Genomic DNA, 19,195 nt, shown 5'->3' with positions numbered 1-19,195 from the left:
CCATAAGTCTGCTTCACGCCACGCCACATTTCTGCTGCATTCTTGTACACAACACTGGTGGCCAAAGACATTAATCAGTGTACACAGATCCTCTTCTCAAATAAACAGAGAGAGAGGGCCGTTGGTGCAAAATGAGTGATAGATGAAAGCCATATTTGTGGGTATGATCTCAGTACTAGTGTTGAAAAACTGGAAAATAATTCAATAATTCAAAAGGGAACTGGTTTGATATATATGAGGATGTCAGGAGGGACCTCAAACATGTGTATCGCTCAAAGGGTAAATGATTTAGAGCTCTCTGGAACATGTAAAACATGCGGTACCCAGAGCTTGACTTCAACCGTATATATCATTCTAATGCATAGTTCATTGGTACTCAAATGGTAAATAAATATGGCCACTTGAAAAAAAACTTTTTGGTATACTGATTTAAAAAAAAAATAAGGAATGAATACTTTTATTTAGGAAGGGTGTAATACTTTTACATTTACTAAAGACTTTTATAATTTGTTACACAAAATTAAATTACTTGAATTCTTTTAATAAATTTAATATTGTCATAATATTTCACAGTATTGCTGTTTTGGCGAGCCTTGGTAAGCATTAGAGACTTCAGACACCTTACAGACCTCTAAAGGTTTAGTTCACCCAAAAATTTAAATTCTGTCATTAATGACTCACCCTCATGTCGTTCCAAACCCGGAAGACCTTCGTTCATCTTCGGAACACAAATTAAGATATTTTGATGAAATCTGGGAGGTATATGACTCATCCATAGACAGCAATATAATCACCACTTTCAAGGTCCAGAAAGTCCAAAATACTTTTTGTGCACAAAAAAAAAAAAAAAAAAAAACAACTTTAAGTCAAGTCACCTTTATTAATATAGCGCTTTTACAATGCAGATTGTGTCAATGCAGCTTTACAGTGATAACTGGTATATAATTTTGGCTGCACAGCAGCTCTTAAAGAATAGTGTCAGTATCCATCTTAAGTAAATTCATTTTTGATTCATTCCGATGTAAGAATCAATAGTTATTAATTTAGTTAATTGATCTATATCAGCACTGGAGTAAACAGTGATGTTATCATCCAGCTCTGTTCAGTTCGCATACAATGGTGTCAATGCAGGCAGATCAAAACACTGTTAAATAGCAAATGTCAAGTGTCCCCAACTAAGCAAGCCAAAAGCGACAGCGGCAAGGAACCCAAACTCCAACAGGTGACTTCAGGTGGCAAACAGGTGTTAAAGGTGCCATCGAACGTTTTTTTTACAAGATGTAATATAAGTCTAGGGTGTCCCCTGAATGTGTCTGTGAAGTTTCAGTTCAAAATACCCCATAGATTTTTTTTAATTCATTTTTTTAACTGCCTATTTTGGGGCATCATTAAATATGCGCCGATTCATGTTGCGGCCCCTTTAAATGCTCACGCTCCCCGCCCACGGAGCTCGTGCTTGCCTTAAACAACATAAACAAAGTTCACACAGCTAATATAACCCTCAAAATGGATCTTTACAAAGTGTTCGTCATTCATGCTGCATGCATGCGTCGGATTATGTGAGTATTGTATTTATTTGGATGTTTACATTTGATTCTGAATGAATTTGATAGTGCTCCGTGGCTAACGGCTAATGCTACACTGTTGGAGAGATTTATAAAGAATGAAGTTGTGTTTATGAATTATACAGACTGCAAGTGTTTAAAAATGAAAATAGCGACGGCTCTTGTCTCCGTGAATACAGTAAGAAACGATGGTAACTTTAACCACATTTAACAGTACATTAGCAACATGCTAACGAAACATTTAGAAAGACAGTTTACAAATATCACTAAAAATGTCATGATATCATGGATCATGTCAGTTATTATTGCTCCATCTGCCATTTTTCGCTATTGTTCTTGCTTGCTTACCTAGTCTGGTGATTCAGCTGTGCACATCCAGACATCCTGCCCTTGTCTAATGCCTAAAATATGGGCTGGCATATGCAAATATTGGGGGCGTACGCCCCGACTGTTACGTAACAGTCGGTGTTATGTTGAGATTCGCCTGTTCTTCTGAGGTCTTTTAAACAAATGAGATTTATATAAGAAGGAGGAAACAATGGAGTTTGATACTCACTATATGTCATTTCCATGTACTGAACTCTTGTTATTTAACTATGCCAAGATAAATTCAATTTTTAATTCTAGGGCACCTTTAAAATGGTGAAAAAACCAGGCTTAGTCGGGGGATCTTCTCTTGTGTGTCATTCTCATATGCTGTTTACGTCCAGCGCTTCCAGGTTCTCCGTCAGAACGCAGACTCATTATTGGCCGGCTCCTGCGTCAGCATCACTCCCATGCGTCGTGCTACTCACGTGATCAGCTTTGGCCAATACTGAGCCAGCATTCGGACGTAAACACGAAAGCCTGTAAGGATAATGACAGCGAAAAGAAGAGATTGTTGAATAAAGTCATTATTTTTGTTTTGCTTTTGAGCACAAACAGTATTCTTGTCACTTCATAAAATTAAGTTTGAACCGCTGCAGTCACATCGACTGTTTTAATGATGTCTTTAGTACCTTTCTGGACCTTGAAAGTGTTGATTATACTGCTGTCTATGGATGAGTTATATACCTATCAGATTTCATCAAAAATATCTTAATTTGTGTTCTGAAGATGAACAAAAGTCTTACAGGTATGAAACAACATGAAGGTGAGTAATTAATGACAGAAATTTCATTTTTGGGTGAACTAACCCTTTAAATTACTTTTTTTCACCAACAAGCAGCACATAAATAATCATAATTAATGATAATTAATATAATAAATAATGATAGTTGTTTATTTAAAATTAAAACTGATGATTCACTTTCTGAATGTTTTCACACACAGCTATGATAGCAAATTCCACAGAAGAAAGAAAGTTTTGAAGGACATGATGGCGAGTACACGATGACAGTATTTATTATTTGTATAACTATCCCTTTAAATAGCCATTATTTGAGTAGAGATGTACTTTATGCAATCAAAAAAGCAAAATATGAAATTTGTATGAAATATTGCATAAAGGGTACTAGATTTTGTATTAGTATCATTATACATGACTAAATACAGACATAAATCTTACCTTAACTTAAGTTCACCTTTTTTCCAGGATTCAAACTATACTACTGTTGTAGGAATCTGTAAATCATTCGAGCAAAAAAGCAAATGGCATGTAATTAAAACCAGCAGTAACAGTGTTTACTGTGTTTTTCAGCAGTAATTAAAGACATAAACACGGACACAATCACTTACTCAGAGAATCACTGCTAAGTGAGAGGTCCTGTAAACTAACATGACTTTTTTTTTTACAGCATACGGCTGGACATTTCCTGACTACCGAACAATTTCTCCCTGTTCTTATTCCCTACATATTCCAACCACATGTAAAAGTATCCAAATATTTATGGAGACAATCAAGTGTGCCAAAGATTTTTTTTATAGGGTTCAGGCTCTACTTTTAGCCCTTAAAAATGAAACATCGAGTATGTCAGCGCTGCTGTGCGACTAAAGGCCTGTAATTGTGATTGTTTCAATGACAACGTCCTTTGAAAGCATTCCAAGAGGAAGCTACTGCCGTTGCTATCAGTCTGAGGAAGAATATACGAGCACATTATGTATAAAGCGGACCCCTGGTTGTCTTTAAAAAACATTACTCCTGGCCTGCTCTCCAGTTTCAGCCCAAGTATTTCACCTCAGTGTAACACAACACCAAGTGATCAACAGATGCCTGGGAAATTATAGCCAAACAACTTTAGTGATGACTTCTGATAATTGCTCTTCTGTTCCAGTTAAAATCATGATTATAGGCTGACAGAAAAATATGTGTGGATTTTCTCCAAACAGTTTAATTGGTCATTGCTCATGTTTATTGTTAGATATATAGTTTTTTCTTATAGTATTAATGCTTTTAAGTGCAGATATGCAGGAAGATAGGGCTGTTATGCTAAAGTTTATTACTTTGAATGTGCATATGAGTGAATGTTGCACTGAATTGAACATTTTACATGTTCAACGTTGAACATTTTTCATTAGACGGCACAAAACCAAAAGCTGTAAATTAAATGAGGAATCAATTTCCATTTGTAAAGTTATACAAGTTTTTGAATCAAGAGGAAAAAATTTGTGGAAAGTACACATAAAAAAATTGCTCTTATAACCATGTAGTTTGGTGCTGTATTTAATCTCAGCACTGTGTTGACTTTGGCCCTACATGCCTGTCAGTAGCTACATATTTATATCACAATTCGTGGAAAATAGATTGATTAGCACTGCCACTGTAAGAAAAACCCTGAAATAAAAAGACGTTCATAAAAATCTACCTGTGAGGGATGGCGTATGCATGGAGCGCTCTTGTTAAGTTAATGAAATAAGTTCCAGACAATGTTCAACATTACCTCCCTTAGTTCTGTCCTCTATGGTTGAGTTTTGGAGGTAGCCACACCCAGGCTGGTCATTGGCTCAGTGCTGCAATGAGGACATTTAAACTGTTTGAAGACAGAGAGCTGGAGGACTCCCCGGGACATTGCTGGTCAGGAGGGCCCTGAATGCCTAGTCTGAGCTTGTAAACAGGTGCTTGCAGTAATAGACGTCAGTCAGTGAGCAGGGATATTACTGTGGCAGGGAATATTCTGGGGTAAGGCATCTGCAGCTTCACTATATTGCCTGTGCATGAACTTCTTACTTTTTTACAGCCTTTTTTGCAAAATTTATAAAAAAAACTTTAATTTTATTAATAATTGCTTGGTAATTGTTTTTCTAATTTCCCAATTCTTGCTAATTATACACTAAACATGTTTTGAAAGGCAATTTAATATGTACTTTATGATAAAATCTAAATTAACTAGTTTTATTAAAGTGAAAAATATTATTTAAAACATCTGAGTCACATTAAAGTAATTTATTTTTAATTGTCAGATCAGATTAAAACTAAACTTTTTGTTTATTTTTATGTTTTTGTAACTGCTGAATGTTCAGTACTAAGAACATTTGCTAAATGTATCCTTTTTAGATAACTATACTGATATGAAAGCATTGACAGCGATTCATATTTGTGAACCTGGACCACAAAACCAGTCGTAAGTCACACGGGTATATTTGTAGCAATAGCCAACAATACATTGCATGGGTCAAAATTATCAATTTTTCTTTTATGCCAAAAATCATTAGGATATTATGTAAAGATCATGTTCCATGAAGATATTGTGTAGATTTCCTACCGTAAATATATCAAAAATGTATTTTTGTGAGTGGATATGCATTGCTAAGGACTTCATTTGGACAACCTTAAAGGCGATTTCCTCAATATTTTGATTTTTTTTGCTCCCTCAGATTCCAGTTTTTCAAATAGTTGTATCTCGGCCAAATATTGTCCTGTTCTAACAAAAGCTTATTTATTCAGCTTTCAGATGATGTATAAATCTCAGTTTTGTGGTCCAGGGTCACATTTGTCACTTGGGACAATACTCTCTGGTTTGAAAGTACAAACAGCTTCAATTCCATCAAAAGTGGTCAATAAAAGCCTTAAAATGACCAGTTGATTCATAAATCTTGTAGAGCAATGGGTGTCCCAGTCTTGACAGGATAACATATGTGTCCCAATGGACAATGCATAATAGTGGAAAAATATGTTTGCAGCACGATTTGTACACTAAAGCCTTTCTTTATTTGTTATAGTTTGAAATAATTAAGTTTTTTTTTTTTTTTTTTTTTCAAACCAATTATGGTAACACTTTAGTATATGGAACACATATTCACTATTAACTACGACTTTTTCATCAATAAACTCCTAATTTACTGCTTATTAATAGTTAGTAAGGTAGTTGTTATGTTTAGGTATTGGGTAGGATTAAGAATGTAGAATAAGGTCATGCAGAATAAGGCATTAATATGTGCTTAATAAGTACTAATAAACAGCCAGTATTCCTGTAATATGCATGCTAATAAGCAACTAGTTAAAGACCCTAAAATAAAGTGTTACCGTCAATTTTCTTTTGAAACCTTCCTACCTGCTATAACAGAAAAAAATACGGTTGTCATCTATACTCTCTCTATACCCTGCTCGTTTTATCTCTACATTTTTTCTTCTGAGGCATATGCGTACTTCTTAACCAATTCGGACCCCACTTTTACACAAGATCTAAGCAACATCCCCCTCGCCTGCCAGATTAGGAGGAAACGCTACTGTGTTGGCTTCAGGTATTATCAGAAGCCCAGATCAGATGAACAGCAGATGTTGCACGCAGCCCACTGGAGGTTTACTATATGCTGCCTGCACATTAAACATTACAGGCTAACAGAATCGTTTTTTGGGCATCTGAAAGATCCTCTAAGGCTGCTGTGGTTTCATTCCCCAGTGGTACATGAGGAGAGGAAATGAGTCTGTACCTAGACTTAAGCTTAATTGCTTTCAGCTCTCATCAGCTGAAGAGCAAAGGGGAAAATCACTAGTGCTGCATGTTTGCGGCTTGCAGTCTGCACTCCTCACCTCTCCGCCTCTTCTCTCTCTCTGCATCGGTAAGCCCTGAATCTCCTTCCTAATGGTGCAACTGGGGCTCCGCTTCAGATGCAGAGGAACAGACTGTCTTTGTCTTTTTCCTAATGCGTCTCAGGAGAGGAGAGGGCACGGCACAGTCTGGCTCTCTGTTTTCCCGCCCTCTACCTCACTCAATTTATTCCCCTCTCAGAATGTGATTTATGCTGTTCACAGTCTGTTTGTATGCCTTATTGCTTGTAAGTCTTTGCCCTTGTAGTTCCTAAAAGCCATGAATAAGTCTCAGTCACAGTGTTGACAGATTATGTTTTGACTTGGTGTTGAGATCCAACAGAAAACAGCCAACGGCCACTTAGAAGACTGCATCTCTTCTATGTCTTGAACCAGGCTCTGTTAAGCATCCTTTCCACTATTTGCTGTTGCAGGGATTTCATTGGGCATGGCTTGCTGAATTGTTCATTGGGTATAGAAAAGTCATTTTCAGACATTACTGTGTCCAAATGGACATTATCTTGTAAAACTCAAGGTGATTCTTGAATGTTCTATCTACACTACTCACAAAAAAGGCCTAAAATAAGAATTATTTTCAAAGAATATATCTTTTAAAGTTATTACATTTTCCTAGTTTTAACCATAAATCTATTAGTGATGTTTATAATGAAAACATTCTTAATATTAACTATTAGTTATTCTAATATCTTATGCTAATTTTGCTAAAAGAAATTCAGAAAATGTATATTTTTTAAGGATATTGTACTGGGAATAATATTATTAAGAACTACAAATTGTTGTTGGTTACTGATTCCAAATGACAATAACGTAATACATTACATTACACATTCAGGACTACTTTTTGATTACTTTTAGATTACTTTTGAGCTAACTTGTTTATCACATTGATTTGAATAGGGTAATCTTGTACCATATTGATATAAAAATACAAAGAGAAAGAAAATATATTCCATTCTTTATCAAAACATGAATGGCATTAAATATTATATTACGTCATGGGGTTTGTGAAGGAGGGGGTTTGTGAGTTTAATGAAAAGCTAATAATTTAAGGAATCATAAAAAATAAATGTAAGATGAAAAATAAAAATAAATCATTCAGTAAAACACTTACTAAAAAAAAAAAAAAAAAAGATTAAATAATTTTGTATCATTGACCTGACTTAAGCCACGTTTCCACCACAGGAACTTTACCCAGGAACTAGGATCTTTGGGGTGCTTGGTGTGTTTCAACCACATGGACTAAATGAAGTCCTGGGTAAAAAAATTCCCCCTCAGAAACTTTTTCAAGTTTCACGAGCTTTCGGGGGTGGGACTTGGGCGCTGAACATGCTGATTGGTTGAGTTCACGCAGCATTTTGATCATAGCATTTTATTTCAACCATCAAGTCCGTTGCAGTGCGTGCAGTAAAAGTTGTTTGCTATTCGAATCAACAATGGAGTTTAAAAAATACGACTGATGGACTGACAATGGTGTTCAGGCTTTATTAAGTTTGTATACGGAGGACGAAATCCAGCGGGAACTGGAAAGTCGCGTGCAGTCCTACGTCACAGGACTATGTTCATGGCACTTTAGACCGCGATGGAAACGCAGCTAGCAAAAGTTCCTGGGATGAAGTGTTCCGGGTAATTTTCGGTGGAAACGCAGGTTTATTACACCGTAAACCCTAACTCTCAAAATAATTAATTAGTATGAGTGGGACAAACATAAATTAAACAAATTATTTCAGTCAAATGAACTTTTATGAGTATTTAGTACTTTCCTTTACATTCGAGTTTAGAGAACTGATATATTTTAAGTAAACTGAACTGTTTCATTGTTTTGAGTTTTATGAGCTCATTTCTTTTAATTGAGACGAACTTAAGTTTAACTGAAACTGGACTGGGATTTCTATTTCCCAGCATGCTTTGCCCATGGCACTCGAAAGGGAGAGTAAATGCTAAAATTAAGTGTTATATAATGTTTTTTTGTGCAAGATTAATGTTTAGTGGGAGATTTGGTAGTGATTAATATTTTGTTATTAGAAGAGTTTCTATTAATGTGCAAATCTCAGGTGGTACTTCAAGTAAATATATTAGGTCAAAGAGTTTCGGCTGACAAAAAAGTTGGGCAATCCCTGCACTGCATGTACTGCAAATATGAACTGATATGAATTTGTACATTAAAAAAAAAAAAAAAAAAGTAACTGTAGTCTGATTACAAGTACTTTACCATGTAATATAATCAAATTGCCAGTACAGTATAAAAAATGCTGGGTTAAAAACAACCCAAGTTGGATTGGAAAATGGTCAAACACAGCATTTGGGTTGTTTTAACCCAGTTAGTTTTATTTCACTCAACTATTGTTTAAAAATTACTGTATTGCTTGGTTAAAATGAACCCAAAATATGCTGGAAATGAACATTTATTAATATGTTTAATAAATGAACATTAATTAGATTAATGAATAATAAACACACATTTATTAAATTGCTTATTAATAAATGTTCACCTATTGATTATTATTGTTGCTTCTAGTAATTATGTGTCTGATTTTTAATTTCCAACCTATTTTGGGTTCATTTTAAGCCAGACATATAGTAATTGTTTTTAAACAATAGTTGAGTTAAATAAAACTACCCAGCACATATTTAACCCAACCGCTGGGTTAAAACAACCCAATTGCTGGGTTTGTCCATTTTCAACCCAACTTGGGTTGTTTTTAACCCAGCATTTTTTAGAGTGTACTTAATTTTTGGAATCAGATTACATTTATCACATTTATTTGCATATGCAGTGTAGCCCATTGAGTGATAATCATGAGATAAAAAAAATATGTTGAGAGTGCAACATCTTTCATGAGCAATGAATGGAACTTGCTCAACAATTTTTATGTCATGCTTTGGCCAGTTACATGCAAAATGTGGGCAATAAGTATTTTGTGGTTTTTGCAGCGCAATTTGTATTGTCTGTTCAATTATTAGTGAAAAAAACAGAGCATCTTCTTTACTGCGTTTATGTACAGTTTGTGCATGCAAGCTCAAACATCCCCTCCGTAGCTATGGAAGAAGAAAGTTGGCAGGCTTTTCCAGTGTCCTCTCCAAGATAAATAAAAGAGCAAAAAGAAACGGCGCACATGAAATAAAAGCCTCTGACAGAAAGCAATAAACGAGACCCTCTAAGGGCCTTGCAGCTCTAGCATGTGTGTGGTGTCTGGACCTGTGATGTGGGCTACGGCGGGACGGTCCACTCCATGCCTCAATACTGCACCGTCCAATCTAATTATCATCAGAGAGTCTGTGAGGTCATGGAGAGACTCTCCTGCCTGTTTGAGCTCAGTGGATAAGTGTTTAAATATTACCCAGTGTGTCGAGTATTCTTATTATGATGCATCAATTAAAGAGATTATGCAGAGGGAAATAATTTGTTCCAGTATGAGTCACAGATGTGAATGACTTTGAATATACATAAAAACACATGTTATTCCCCCAAATAGACACAAATTGCTTAACAGACATGTACAAACTGTTTCATATGAATTGTGTTCTTGTTTTGTTGTGTAGTTACTGTTAGGATTATTGTTTTGCTCTGTGTGGACATTTTGTTTGGGCTATTGATGTTGTTTTTGAAGTCGCTATTATTTGTTGTATTGATATCTAGTATTGATATCTACATGATGGTGTTTTGTGTGCATTACTGGGTTTAATTTGCAATTTTCTTGTTTGTAAATCACAGTTTTATACTGTACTGTTTACAGGTTGTTCTGCAAATATGCTTTTTTACTGTATTTTCTACAGAATTATTCTGGCAACCAAAGCTGCCAGGATTTTTTTTTTGTAAAAACAACACTTTTTTTTTTTAACAGTGAAGAATATATTGGCTGGATGAGACATTTTGTATTTAGTGAATGATTCTTATTGCTTTAATAGTTTATTTAGAGTTATAATTTGGAAATTTATGAGCACAAAATGGCCGTTAGAAGTCTTCCCAGCCTAATGCAATGGAATAGCTGTCCACATCTGCAAAAGAGAATCTGTCAAAAACAACAGCCGCCAGCACTGTTTTCTTCTCAGTTGGTTGATCCGTACGGTATGAGCTCCAGATTTTTCTGTGCTTCTGTTCACATTTCTACCTTGGTCCTTAGGGAGTGCTCTGTCTTCTCATTTCTGCATTTCTGTCATTCCACATCTGCTTCTGGACTTTGATGTGTGTTGTTTCGTGTTTATATTTAAGCGCCACATTTACATAGATTTTCTTAATGTTCAAAACAAGGCGTGGGATGAATAAATGAAACATTCAATGACACTGAGTAACGTGGTGCGATGTGGGGCTGAATTTTAAAGCCATTTGTCAGTATCCCTTTATCACGTTATCCGTTTATATGTTGTGATTGATAAAAGGACATAATTCCAATCCATAATGGAAAAGTGGCCTATAGACATTAATCTTTTATGCAGTCAGTGAAACTATCTGGCTGTAAAATCAGAGGAGATGACTGTCATTTTAGGTCCTGTAGGCTCTCAGGGGCCCTCGCCTTTGCATTGCATAATGGCTAGATATGTGTCTCTATGCGTATTTATTTATTTTTTTATATTATTATTCAAGTTCTATATGCTGTCTATCTACAACAATTGGATGCATGTAAATTAGTGTTTTGATACTTTTATTTTTATATACTTTTTATAAACCCTTTTTTCCACATGAAGATTCACAGACCACACAAGAGTCGCAGACTACTTACTGGTAATGAATTACATTAACGTATGCTGGGGCCCTGCTTCATGCCGGTGCTCAGGAGAAGGTTATTTTAATTCACAGTTTAGTTTTTAAAACAAACAAGTCCCAGGTGGCTCTTTCTAAGCATGCATTTTCTCTTTCGTAAAACATCCTAATTTACAGAGATGTATTAAAAGGTTTGAATGACATCATTGTCACGGGGATTACATCATTTGGTTAGAAGGGTTCTCTGCTCCCAGAAGCCCTTGTGGTTGTGGATGTGCAATTAATGGTTTTGATGGAATGTGCTTGGCAAACATGCAGTCTGGCCAGTTCCTATACTGTAGGATCAGACATGTATAACACTGGCCTTGTAAAACAGACTTCGCTCCATTAAACATAATGTGATGTCTTGCGCATTGATTTTCATGTGTGTAGCTTGCAAATCAAGCTCCTTACTGGAAGGTGAGACCGCAAACCATAAGGAAAGTTTGATATTTTGAGAAAGAAATGCTTGTAAATTCAACCACACAATCATCATAAGATTCTTTTGCTTTCTTTCAGAAACCATGATTGTTAGATTCAGCCGGCTGAAGAGAGGTCTCTTTCTTCTGGGGATGCTCTTTACGGTGTCCCATCTTGTGCTGTCCGAGGAGGTGCTTCCTGCAGAGAAAGAAGTCACATTCAGCCATGTCTACAGGATTGACTCTGGTTGTAAGCAGGGTTCTCAGGCGGGAGAGCTGTCCCAGGACCAGGCCTCAGAAGGACAGTTAGTCACAGTGGATGGAGAGAATGACATTGTCTTCAAACATAATATACGTCTACAGTCGGCTGGTTGTGGATGTGCAGATTCGGAGGATTTCAAAGCTCTGTTGTACCGTGTAAATGGCCTGGAGGAGGAGGTCACCTACCTAAAGAGCCAGTGTGCTCAGGGCTGCTGCAGAGGAGGGTCAGGTAGTACTACCCCTGATTTTGAGAAACTAAAAATCAACCTACCTTAGTTGTGTGTAGTGCACAGTTGGGGGGGCGGCACAGTGGCTCAGTGGGTAGCACCAAAGACTATAGATATAGAAAGAGGGTTCACTCCTATTACTTATGAATGGGAGAAACCGCAATGCACAATATGGCGGAATATGTCCTGCCTTCTAAGTAAACGAGCCAATCGCGGATTGATAAATTCGTTGCGTCACTGCAGCTGCCGTTAGAAGATCCGGTTCCCATAGAAACCTAAAATTCACGCTTAGGACTGCACATGCGCATTGGCTCATCTAGCCTGAAAAATACACTTTTTAACGCTATTTGAGCATAAGAAACAACATTTATGGGACAGTTCATGTCAGATTTTGTTGCTGGTTTTGAAATATGTTATTTAATTGTAAGTTTTCCAAGCTGTTTTTGAGATTTCAGGATTCCCCCATTCAAATAGATAGGACTTGGTCTTGGATGCCTGAAATAGCTTGCCCGGAGGTGTTGCAAATACGGCTGCCGAGTGAACAGAAGGGACTTTGGTAGCACTGTTACCTCACACCAAAAAGGTCCCCGGTTTGAGCCCCGCTGAGCCAGGAGTCCTTTCTGTGTGGAGTTTGCATGTTCAGTTTGCATGTTCTCCATGTGTGGGTGCTCCGGTTTCTCCCATAATCCAAAAATATAGGTGAATTGAAGACGCTAAATTGTCCATGGTTGTGAATGTGTGTGTGTGTTAGTCCCAAGCCATGTAATGGGGAGGGTTGGGGAAGGACCTAGCAACCTACCCTGGAAAAAAATCATTGCCAAGAAAATTCATGGACAGTCTCTCGCTTATGGCAAGAGATGGCCATAGAACCATCAAGAGTTGGATGCCACTGAAATGCTAATAGAAAGGTAGTGCATAGTTGAAAATTTTAGTGCATAATGAAAAAAGTCCAAAATGCATTGTCTTATGTGTCCCTTATCACATGTGACACCCCAGCCTTTCTGTCTAATTACATATACATCTGTAATATAGACTAACTTTCTATGTGATCCGTTACATTAGGCCGGAATGATCAGGAATGTCATTCTGGCACCTTCGATTAAAAATACTACTACTAATAATAACAATAGCAGAGTTGTATGTTATTTTGAATTTAGAATGCAGAATTTTAAGTTTGAATGCATTGAATTTAGAATTTTATGTTTCGGTTCCATTTTTGAATTTAAACCGAATATGAATTGAGGTATCAAACAGGAACTAGAATTGAAATTCAAATTTAAATTTAGAATTTTTAAAATGCAGTACCATTGAACAAGATAAAAACATGTCAAGAAAAATGATTGTTGTCTTGACAGCCTTGACAGCCTTCATATCTTGCATTAGAATCGCAGATTTTAGGGTTTCCCAACCTACAAAATCTCATTAAACCCCTGTCTTTTATGTGATGTTTTCTTAATAAGTTAAAACTATTCTCCTTTGCTAGGCGTGGACACCAGCTGCAGTGGGCATGGCACGTACCAGCATGACTCTTGCAGTTGTAAGTGTAACCCAGGCTGGGAAGGTCCAGACTGCTCCATCTCATCCTGCCCTGATGAATGCAATGATAACGGCCGCTGTGTTGACGGACGCTGCGTTTGCTATGAAGGCTACACCGGCCATGACTGCAGCCAGCTCACATGCCCCAACGACTGCAAAGATAAAGGCCACTGTGTGGATGGCAAATGTGTGTGCTTTAGTGGATTCTCAGGCGAAGACTGCAGTATTGCGACCTGTCCGAATGACTGCATAGGTAATGGACGCTGCGTTGATGGACAGTGCATCTGCGATGAGGGATTCTTCGGAATCGACTGCTCCATGGGTAAGATTGTCTTCAGTGTGAAAATGTGAAGTTGATTTACAGAAAAAAAATAATAATAATTGGAGTGTCTACTTACACCACCTTGTTGGCAGAGGCTATTTACACTAACTCCGCCCACTATTGTCTGATTGTACCAGATAAAATTACAAAAGAAATCCTGCTGATAACATGAACAGTAGTAGGTCGTGTTAGTTTTTGATGCGACCGACCCAAGATAAATAGCATCTAACTACTATTTTCTACTATTAATACTGCTATTTTCACTTAGTGAACAGACTAATAAGAGTCACTCTCTTTGTAATCAGAATACCCTGATTGCGTTGTATGTGCGTGATTCACTAAAAGAACGTCATAGTAGTTTTTGAATTTGGACAACACTGGTCATGCTATTTGCTTTTTTTACCTAAAAGAAATCTTAGATTAAAGGTGCCCTAGAATTAAAAATTGAATTTACCTTGGCATAGTTGAATAACAAGAGTTCAGTACATGGAAATGACATACAGTGAGTCTCAAACACCATTGTTTCCTCCTTCTTATGTAAATTTGATTTGTTTAAAAGACCTCCGAAGAACAGGCGAATCTCAACATAACACCAACTGTTACGTAACAGTCGGGATCATTAATATGTACGCCCCCAATATTTGCATATGCCAGCTCATGTTCAAGGCATTAGACAAGGGCAGGATGTCTGGATGTGCACAGCTGAATCACCAGACTAGGTAAGCAAGCAAGGACAATAGTGAAAAATGGCAGATGGAGCAATAATAACTGACATGATCCATGATAACATGATATTTTTAGTGATATTTGTAAATTGTCTTTCTAAATGTTTCGATATAATTCATAAACACACCTTCATTCTTTATAAATCTCTCCAACAGTGTGTAATGTTAGCTTTAGCCACGAAGCATATATCAAACTCATTCAGAATCAAATGTAAACATCCAAATAAATACCATACTTACAGTACCATGCTGCATGACGAACACTTTGTACAGATCCATTTTGAGGGTTATATTAGCTGTGTGAACTTTGTTTATGCTGTTCAAGGCAAGCGCGAGCTCCGGGGGAGGGGAGCACGAGAATTTAAAGGGGCCGCAGCCTGAATCGGCGCATATTTAATGATGCCCCAAAATAGGCAGTTAAAAAAATTAATAAAAAAAATAAATATGGGGTATTTTGAGCTGAAACTTCACAGACACTTTAAGGGGACACCTTAGACTTATATTACATCTTTTGAAAACACGTTCTATGGCACCTTTAAGTAAATTATGCTGAAAAACTTGATTATTGTAGTTTGTTGTGGCTTGCTAACTTACTATTTTTAGTTCTGGCAACTTTCAGGAACACAAATAATGCATCTCAATCAAGTTTTTCTATTACAATATACTCATATTTTTGAGTTGAGCCAACAAGCACCACACATGAGTTAGATCAATGCAAATTAATGCATTTAAGAAAAAAACAGGTATACAATGAGAAACTTTATGTACTAAAATACACCCCTTCCCTTTCAAACTTTTATGTATGCTTTATTTGAGAGGATTTTGCAAGATAACAAAGTGAGGGACAACTTTTCTAGTTCAAGCTTCGACTCTGTGCAAACTTTACAGACTAAATATTCTGCTACTCCTATACTTTTCCAATAAATGCTTATATAAGAGCTAATTGAACACTTTGAGGTAGTTCATTTGCCCGTATTAACTCTCTCTTTCAGTCTCCTCCTGGAAGAAATCAGTAAAAGATAGGCCTCATTAGCACAAGGGAATTGTTTTTCATCAATCCTTTTCTGTTCCATGTGTTTCACCCTCAGACCTTCAGACTGAAGTGGAGTGCCTCAGAGTTGGAATGCATGGATAGATGAGCTGAGTTTCAAAAAATATTAGCCAAGGCCAGAGCCTTAGGGTGTGACATATTATCTGTGTTAACACTTCTGAAATGGCTTCTTAGGGGAGTTAGGGCACAGTGTAATTTACTCCAAGAATGATAATAGTAGGGAGTTAAAAGCAAGCACTGCAAACTAGTCAAACAGATCAATTTAGTTGTTACATTCTCATGATCTTGACACTAATTGGCTTTGGAATATTACTCGAGGGTTTCAGCTGTCCATAACTTGTCTGAAAGATTTTCCATATCTAAAGCTAAAGGGAACGGTCATCGTTAATAAAACACACTCGTTCGTGCGTATATGAGGATGTCTGACTTGTAAAACCTTATGAGGATTCTGGGATGATGATTTAAAAGTTATACAATGAACACCAGAAGCAATGAAAAATATAGGGGGTATTATATTAAGGCCCTGTTTCCACCTGGTGTTAAGATGTGTTTTGCTCAATCAGATCACAAGTGGACGACGCTAAATAGAGATGTAAATGGGGTGTAAAATGTTTTAAGCTTGTCCACTTTTGACCACTTCTAGAGGTAGTTGAAAACACATTCGACCAGATTGCTTTCGTAGTGGAAACACTCAAGTCGTTTGTGTTCGAACAGCCACTAAAGTCCGCCTACTGACCTAATGCGTAAACATTATGGGAAGTGCGCTAGCCAGACGGGACTTTAAACTTTGTCAGCTGAAGACCCAAGTTTGGTTTGAAGATGAAAATCGTACCAAGCACAATGTTCTCTCACCATTCTCACCATTTCACGGCATTCGGGGTGGTGTAGCGTCTATCAGAGCAGAAATGAAAGCTGCTACTTTCCGTATGTTTTTCCGTCTTCTCTGGTAGCGTTCATATGTAAATTCCGCGAGCTTATTTTGTCCAGTAGATCGAAACATCTGAAAAAACCCATACATTTACCAGCCCATAGACCCTCCCCTCAAAGAAATTAGGATAGAAGTGGTTGAAAGTGGACAAAAGAGACAGATTATAATGTGGAAATGGATATGTGTCTCCCTCGTCCACTTGTGATCCGATACCAGGTGTAAACAGGGCCTGAGGTGTTTATTTGGGTTTGAATGTTTTAGTACTTTTAATACCCAAAACAATGTCCAAAATTATTTTATACATCATTATTATACCATGCGTCTGGCAGAACAGACTAAAAGATAGATAGATAGATAGATAGATAGACCCTTTATTGTCCCCCAAGGGAAATTTGCTTTCACAGACTCTGTCGATACACAAACAACAACAACAACAACAACAACAACAACAAAAAATAATAATAATACCCAAAACAATGTCCAAAATTATTTTATACATCATTATTATACCATGCGTCTGGCAGAACAGACTAAAAATGGACAGAAATGTGTGAATATGACATGTTTTGTATAACAGAATATTCCTTTCAAAACTAAAACAAACAAAAGTTTGGGGTTGGTAATATTTTTAATGTTTTTGAAAGAAGTCTCTTATGCTCAAGGTGGCATTTCATCAATCAAAAATGATTTATTATTTACAATACATTATTACAAAATTATTTATACAAAAATACAATTCAAAACAGTAATATTGTGAAAAATTATTACAGTTAAGTAACTGTTCTATTTGAATATATATTAAAATGTAATTTATTCCTGTGATGCAAAGCTGAAATTTCAGCATTATTACTCTAGTCTTCAGTGTCACATGATCCTTCAGAAATCATTCTAATATGCTGAATTAAAGGGTTAGTTCACCCAAAAATGAAAATTCTGTCATTTATTACTTACCCTCAAGACCTTCGTTAATCTTCAGAACACAAATTAAGATATTTTAGTTGAAATCCGATAGCTCCGTGAGGCCTCCATAGGGAGCAATGGACACTTCTTCTCTCAAGATCCATAAAGGTACTAAACACATATTTAAATCGTTTCATGTGCGTACAGTGGTTCAATATTAATATTATAAAGTGATAAGAATGTTTTTGGAGAGCCAAAAAAAAAACTAAATAACGACTTATTTAGTGATAGTCGATTTCAAAACACTGTTTCAGGAAGCATCGAAGCACAAATGAATCAGTGTATTGAATCAGCTGTTCGGAGCTCCAAAGTCACGTGATTTCAGCCGCTGGCAGTTTCACATGCGATCTGAATCATGATTCGACACACTGATTCATTTGTGCTCCGATGCTTCATGAAGCAGTGTTTTGAAATCGGCCATCACTAAATAAGTCATTATTTTGTTTTTTTGGCGCTCCAAAAATATTCTCGTCGCTTTATAATATTAATATTGAACCACTGTACTCACATGAACCGATTTAAATATGTTTTTATTACCTTTATGGATCTTGAGAGAGGAAGTGTCCATTGCTCCCTATGGAGGCCTCACGGAGCCATCGGATTTCAACTAAAATATCTTAATTTGTGTTCTGAAGATTAACGAAGGTCTTACGGGTGTGGAACGGCATGAGGGTGAGTAATAAATGACAGAATTTTCATTTTTAGGTGAACTAACCCTTTAAGGCTAAACTAATTTCTTATTATTATCAGTGTTGAAACCCGTTGTGCTGCGTAATATTTTTTTGAATGCTTTTTTTGGAAAATGTTTTGATTAATAGAACATTTGAAATAGAAATAGATCAATTTAAGGCATCCTTGCTGTATAAAAGTTTTCATTTCTTCTCCATTTCTCAACAAAATTTGAACAGTAGTGTACTGTATAAATAAAGAAATTTGTGTTCTAGGCCTAGGCTGACTGGATTATGTGGAAGTGATTACAAACCTACATAGATTAGACCTGTGTGAAAAAACCCCCAGAGAAAACATGATTCTACGTCAATCGTAAATGTGGTCGATCATCAAAAGATCAGTGTGGCAACTTTGTTCTGACCACAATGAGACTAGGGGGTTTTGGTGAATGTCTTAATGGCAGATTAACACAGTGCAGATGTTGAAGATTAGATTTACCTTCTATGAAAACAACTGCTGTTGCCACAGGTTTAGACACTGCATAAAAAGGCTGTACAGCTTTGTTCTAAAAAATATAAAATGATTGTGACATCATAAAAAACTATATTTATTACAGATCACAATAAAGTACAATTAAAACAGCATTTATGGTTATTTAAAGATACTTTAAGTGTCAGGCTGATGTTTCTCTGGCTAGAAGAACCACCGCTGTTGATTTATGCAAGTGTTTCCAGGTCCAAACAGAACTGTGTTGTAATTGTAATTTAATTGCTTTGCTTATCCCATACAATCAATCAGTGGGAACATGCATTTCCGGCACTTATGCTT

General features: G+C 36.5%; 1 protein-coding gene across 4 annotated transcripts in view; it reads left to right on the top strand.

Moving 5' to 3' along the window:
* The window catches only part of tnn (tenascin N), a 57,970-nt gene that overhangs the window by 9,436 nt on the left and 29,339 nt on the right, over window positions 1–19,195 (top strand). For 3 of the 4 annotated variants that reach the window (XM_048163952.1, XM_048163950.1, XM_048163953.1), the window contains exons 2-3: window positions 11,789–12,178; window positions 13,660–14,034. In XM_048163952.1, the coding sequence (XP_048019909.1) occupies window positions 11,789–12,178; window positions 13,660–14,034 (765 nt within the window). Of the gene's footprint in view, window positions 1–4,527; window positions 4,663–11,788; window positions 12,179–13,659; window positions 14,035–19,195 lie in introns of those variants that run through there. The other variant, XM_048163951.1, reaches the window with a different exon arrangement.

This window comes from Megalobrama amblycephala, linkage group LG17, assembly GCF_018812025.1.
Source record: "Megalobrama amblycephala isolate DHTTF-2021 linkage group LG17, ASM1881202v1, whole genome shotgun sequence".
NCBI lineage: Eukaryota > Metazoa > Chordata > Actinopteri > Cypriniformes > Xenocyprididae > Megalobrama > Megalobrama amblycephala.
Note: the sequence above shows the minus strand (reverse complement) of the source record. Positions and strands in the feature narration are given on the sequence as shown.